Genomic DNA, 6,506 nt, shown 5'->3' on the forward strand with positions numbered 1-6,506 from the left:
TTATTTGTGTTTTAGTACAGGGTCTACAGAGTCTCTCTATGTAGATCTCACTTTTAGTGATCCACCTGTGTTCAACCTCCCAAGAGCTGGGATTACAGGCATACACCACCATATCCAGTCTCAATTGCCATCTTAGTGCACCCCGAGGGTGGGGCCGGCATGGCACACCACCAGGGATTGAACCCTAGTCGCTGTGTCTGCCTAAACAGGCGCTTTAACCCGCTGAGCTATTTGGCCGGCCCTTGTAGAATATATTTTTAATGTCTTAAAATATTCTGTATTCCAGCTATTTGTCCCTCCCTCTCTCCACCAATCAATGAAAATCACTAATATTTTTACTGTTGCTACAGTTTTGCCCCTTTCAAAATGTCATACTGTTGGAAGCAGGCTGTGCGTAACCTTCTCAGAGTGGCTTGTTTCACTTAGTAGTATGCATTAAATTTCCTCCATGTCTTTTCAGAGTCTGAAAGCTCATTTCTTTGTATCATTGAATAGTACTCCATTGTATGTATGTGCCAAAGTTTATCCATTTATCTATTGAAAGGCATCTTGGTTCCTTCCAAATTTTGGTAATTATGTATAAAACTGCCATAAATATTGGTTCATGAGTTTTCAATGTAAGTTTTGAACTCCTTTGGCAAAGTACCAAGAAGTGCTAACGCCAGATCCTATGATAACAGCAAAGTTCAGTTTGTAAGAAACTCTGGAACTGTCTTCAGTGATGCTGTGGTATTTTGCTTTCCCAAGAGCAGGACTAAACCCTCCTGTTTCGTGTGATAGTTAATCACTGGGTCAGTTTGAGTAGGAAACATACAACTAAGTGGATTACCATAGTGCTGTGTGTGGCTGAGTGGATTTACTGAAGACAGGAGGCCCTCTGGGTGTGAGTGGTAGCGGCCAATATGCTTGTAGCCTAAATGGCATGAAAGAGGGAAAAAAGACAGAAGCCTCCCTTCAGTTTCTTCAGAGGCACTCCAGTCATCAACTTCACCTGGGACATCATGTCTGGCTTCCAGCACAGACTCCTCAGGCCTTGGACCTTTGACTAGATCCTTTTGATCTCTAGCACACAGAAAACCCTTTCACATCATCCACACTTCACTCTGCAGGTGGCCACTGTGAGCCTCCCTTGTAAATCCTTACTATTTATGTACCTTTATTAAATGTGTTTCTCTTGTGGGCACTGACTGATACACGCCACATAGCTGCCGTCATGTAGTGTTGGCAGTGCTGGATTTGGGCCATTCTAGTAGGTGTCTGGTGATATATCCTTGTTGTTTTAATCTGCATTTCCTGATGACTTACAATGTGGAAAATCTTTTCATATTTGTATTACCATCTGTGCATTTTCTTGGATGAGGTGTCTTTTAGGGCCTTTGATCCATTTTTAAGTCAGAGTGTTTATTTTTGAATTGTTGCATCTTAAGGATTCTTTGTGTATTTTGGATAACAATCTAGTACCAGATATGTCTTTCACAAACTTTTTTTCCTGTTTTTATATTGTCTTCTCATTTTCTTGACACTGTCTTTTCACAGAAGTTTTAAATTTTAATGAAGACCAGCTTATCAATTATTACCAATTGACAGTGTTTAGTACTACTGGTCATGTATGTCACAGGCCACCCTTGAATTGGCATTTCTATCATGTTTTCTCATGATTACATGCAAGCAACGTTTTGGAAAGGAAGGTCACAGAGGTAGAGTCCACTTTCACATTATACCAGGGCCAAGTGATACCTTGTGGCTTATCACTGTCAATATTAGCAATGGTTTGAGATAGTGAAGGAGCGTTTGCTGGGTATTCTCATAGTAAAGTTCCTCTTTTACATTTCTACATTTATTGGGGAAAAATCACTCTGCATAGCTCACACTTAAGGAGTAGTGTGAGTTCTGTTCTGTCTCTTTAGTCATGAAGGAACCACATAAATACTTTGAAATTCATTCTGTGTGGGAAATTTGACGTTCTCCCCCACTAATATAATTATTTATTTATTTACTTATGCATGCATGCCAGTATGAATTCATGGAAATTTTATGTATCTGTTAGATTATAATCATTTTCTTTTTTCTTTCTTGTCCTTTCCTTCCTTTCTTCCTTTTTCCCTCTTTCCTTTTTTCCTCCTGTCTTTCTTTCTTTTTTTTTTTTTTTTTTTTGTGGAACCAGGGATTGAACTCAGGCCCTTATACTTACCAGGGAAGCGCTTATTCCACTGAGCCATCTCCCTGGACCCTTTCTTTCTTTTCTAGTAAAAAGTTTAGACCTTTGAGTTCTTTTAGTTGTCCCCATCAGTGTAATTTAGTTCCTGCATTGATGCTTATAAATTGTTTATGATAATTATGTTCGTTGAAATCACTACTTCTCAGAGATGTTTTCCAATTATAGCTGGTTTTTGGATTTTGAGTCTATTGCAAGAACTTACCTCTTCTATTTATTGGGGATGAAAAGTTTCTGCCTACTTGGCCCAGCCCTATAGTATTGCTATAGGGCTTTGGTACTGGCCTATAGTATTACTCATGACCCTCAAGCGATCTGAGTCTCACCATAGAATGAGGAAGAGCTGTTTAGAACAATTAAGTCACTTTAGCTAACGTAGTACAATTTGCAATTAAAAAAAGCATCAATCACACCCATTGAAAATGACAAACTATGATAACAATTTGTTACCTTTAACCATATGAACAGGATTTGTACTTATATAGCAAAATCTGAAACAAACTAGAGAACTGTATCTAGTAAATATCCCTTCAATATGGCAATTTTACTCTCAAGAGAGAGATTTTGAAAAGGGCTGGGGTTGGGGGAATAGAGAAACAAAAGAAGAAAAAAGGATTAGAAGCAAGGCTGGAGGACAGAGAAAGATTACACAACCTTTGAGAACTGGTGAAGAAAGGAGAGAAAGAAAGAAGGAAAAACAGAAAGGAGAACAAAACAAAACAATGACAAAACTAGAATCAACATTTGCATGTATAAAAACAAGAATAAATAGTGAAGACAAAGAAAGAAATTTAAAAACTAAAATATGAAGATAAAGAAGAAAGCAAAGGGAAAAAACAGAAAAAAGAGGCACACTTCAGGACACATCTCTGCTGTCACTGGTAGACAAAGGGGGCAGACATAGCCCATATCTGTGCTTATTTATTTCCTTTGCTGGCATCATAAACTTTACATATTTGCTAGTATTAAAATTTATTTAAAACCAAATGCTTAAGAATTTTAAAAATTAAAAAAAAATTAATTTTAATTTTAAAAAAGACGCCACCAAGTTTCTTCTGTCTCACAACGATATCGCTATTCACTGTCTGGAGCAGATAAAAGGCAAATAAAAATATTTTTGTAGACTTTAGCATTTTTCTGACAATATATTATAAATATCAGTCATTGCATTTTTTATTTCAATAATCCTCATTAAACCAATAATCAATTTTCTTAACCTTATTATACTACTACACCTATAGAATCCTCATAGTATATAGTAGTATTAAAATGTCTTTTTATGGCCTTTGCAAATTTGCATCAGTTTTTGCTTAAAATTTAAAGACATATTTGTACTTAGGGCTAAAATTAGCCAGGAAGGTTTATTAAAACCAAATACAAATATAGAATATAATCAGTATTTTCAAAATGAGCTTCATCTGCCCTTCATAAGACTTGATTTTCCTTGGTCTTTAATAGAACAAGCAGTTTTATTCTACATAATCTGTTGTACAAGGACTCTCTCTATACATATGTCTGGAATTCTCTAAAACAGATAACTACAAGCTGTGTCCCTTTGTGGTTTGCAATGTCATAAGGCGCCTTGGCTTGAATGATTCATATAGAAACCACACTCACTCTGAATAGGAAACAAATTTAAAGTCCTGCATGTTTTCACCAAATGTCATTTGTCTTCATTTCTTAAGAACTATTAAGTTCTTTCTTTCTTTCTTTCTTTCTTTCTTTCTTTCTTTCTTTCTTTCTTTCTTTCTTTCTTTCTTTGTGTGTGTGTTTGTATGTGTGTCCTCCAGTGATTGGTTCTGGTTGAGTACTTGCTCATGAACACTGTTTTCAGAGAAGAACCCAGTAGCGCTTGAAGATCAGTTCCCTGGTCTGGCCTGTGGAATCTCAAGAATCACAGAATTAACAAAGGGACTCCCAAAGCTAAGTGAAGTGTCAACATACTCAGGAGTAGTCTAGACTGTTGGAATACACCAGATGAGGCATGGCACTGAAAAGTACTTGTAAGATGTTTTTGTTTTAAGCATTTTGTTTTGGTGATTTGAAAAATCCTGGGAGGTAAAGTAGCATTTCTTAGGGAACTATGTGGGGTGATTCTCACATTGGGAGGCTGAGACACTAATCCAGTTGATTTGCTCATTGGCACTCCAAGGTATGGATTTCATAAGTCCTCACATTCTCCCAAACCCTCACTGATAGTTTCTGTCTTGCAACCCCAGAGTTCCTGGCAGCTCCCCAAGAGTACTTGGGACCAAGTGCTTCTCTGATGTGGTCCACACTTTCTTTGGGGCAGGGTGCTTTTTCGTTCCCCACCCTGGAGGAAACCTGCATTGCTTAGAACTTTCCAGAAATACTACATTCCCTCTCTCACCACAGAGTATAAAATCTCCTTCCCTTGGGCGAGCTGATTACTTGTTTCTATAGTTGCAGTCTTTACATACAACTAAAGTTAATGTTTTGACTGCAGATCTGTCACAGGCCTGGCTACGGGTAAGCACTCCCAGAGTGTCCTTGGACGCTGCCTAAGTCCAGATGGAAAGAACAGGAGGGTTTAGCCCACATTCTTCTTGCTCTGAGGGAACTTTTCAACTCCTGAAAGTGGAAAAAAAATGTACAAGAAACAAGGTGAAATTCTTAGGAGAATTTTCTGAGAAAAGAACACAAAATGCCCACAATTTAGTCCAATATTCCTATCGCTATGTCTTCAGGAGCAGGTAGTTCTATGTCATTTCAGGAGTAGCAAATAGAGACTAGAATCATAATTTCAGCTGGTAAGTGACATTTAGTTCTTCTTCCCACTGACATTTACACAGGAAAATGTACAGGGTTAATGTGTGGGAAGTCTTTCAAGCTCTCCATACCTCCTGCTTCTAAGAGCTCTCATATTTATAGTGAAATACCAGGTGCAAATGACAAAGGAATCTAACCGTTTATGCACAAGCTCCTGCTGTCCAGCTGTCCGAAAAGCAAGCCGGCTGTGGGTGGACTCATCCAGTTGTTTTTCTCGGTAACTGCCTGAGTAGGTTGTCACAGAGGAATCGCACCATCGTGTCTCATTCTGCCAAGATGCTCTGGCCTTGTGTCTAATCAGATCAAATTCTTGAGAAGTTAGTGGACTAAAGGGCAGAAGAATTTGTGGAGTCAAGAACAAGAATTGTGACATAGCGATGGATGGTATGCTCTGAAGTACAAATTTTCAAACCCTCTGCATAATGAAGAACTCATTTCCTTCTATTAGCAGGAAGCCATCAATGGGCTTACCAAGCTTCAGAACTCTGACAGTTCAGAGTTCAGAAGCTTAACTCTCTCAGGTACCGTTGCCAGGCAACAAGCCACAAAATTCCATAAATGCTCCCCTCCCCCTCCACACACACATTTTTAACAAGCACATTTGTAAGTGAAATAACTTCTAGTTGGTGTTCTACCAAATATGCTGCTTTATAATCATGGTGAGAAAAATGTAACAAAATGATCTGTCTACGACTGCTATCATAAAGACATTAGTGACTCAATGACAGTGGATTTAAGAGGCAGGAATAAGACAGAAGGACAGTGCCAAGTGTGCAGTTCCTCTAAGGACCTGGTCTGTAAGTGTCTGGCAAAGAACCCAGGGTGCTTGTGATATCAACAATAGCAGGTGACTCAACAGCTTCTCATGTCACAGAGCAATGGTGCTCTTGCTGGCTGGCATTAGGACCACCCTGGGAGCCATGAAGGTGAGTAGAAGCCCAGGACCCAGGACCCAGTGCTGTAGTTTTCAATCTAGTTGGCTGGAAGAGTGCCCAGACATGGGTATTTGCTCAAAGCTTAGGCCTAGAGGATCCTCTATAGCAGCCAGGGTTAAGAAAAGGTCATAGAAAGGCCACAGAGAACCTTTCTTTGATTTGATAGCCTTCAATGTCTGTTCACAAGATCACACACACACATACACACACATGCACACGCACACACACACACACACACACAAACACACAGACATACACATACACTAATAATTACTCTAGATCTGGTAATGTGTTTGCTCTGTCACTTCTCTGGGTTAACCAACAGTTCATTGGCAAAACAAAACTTGCTTCTTGGACAATCATCCTTTCTCTTCCCTCTTCTCTCTTGGAGCAGCAACCCTCTACCCTCTGGCCACTCATGTAACCTGGGCGACCTCACCTCACCTAGAGGGATTGGTCATCACTTCCGTGAGTGGAGCCAACATTAGTGGTGAGCGTAGGTGGCTGATCAGCACGATGGAGTGTTTGATGGAAGGAGACCTCGTCCCTACTTTCAGAGGTGAATG

General features: G+C 39.4%; 1 protein-coding gene across 2 annotated transcripts in view; it reads right to left on the minus strand.

Moving 5' to 3' along the window:
• CUNH4orf51 (chromosome unknown C4orf51 homolog) overlaps positions 1-5,474 on the minus strand; it is a 37,787-nt gene extending 32,313 nt beyond the window's left edge. For both annotated transcript variants that reach the window (XM_023705744.1, XM_004645450.2), the window contains exon 1: positions 5,143-5,474. In XM_023705744.1, the coding sequence (XP_023561512.1) occupies positions 5,143-5,378 (236 nt within the window). In that variant the 5' untranslated portion in view covers positions 5,379-5,474. The remainder of the gene's footprint in view (positions 1-5,142) is intronic.
• Between the last annotated feature and the right edge of the window lie 1,032 nt (positions 5,475-6,506).

The sequence above is a fragment of the Octodon degus genome, unplaced genomic scaffold (assembly GCF_000260255.1).
Source record: "Octodon degus isolate 3935 unplaced genomic scaffold, OctDeg1.0 scaffold00227, whole genome shotgun sequence".
In the NCBI taxonomy this organism is placed as follows: Eukaryota; Metazoa; Chordata; class Mammalia; order Rodentia; family Octodontidae; genus Octodon; species Octodon degus.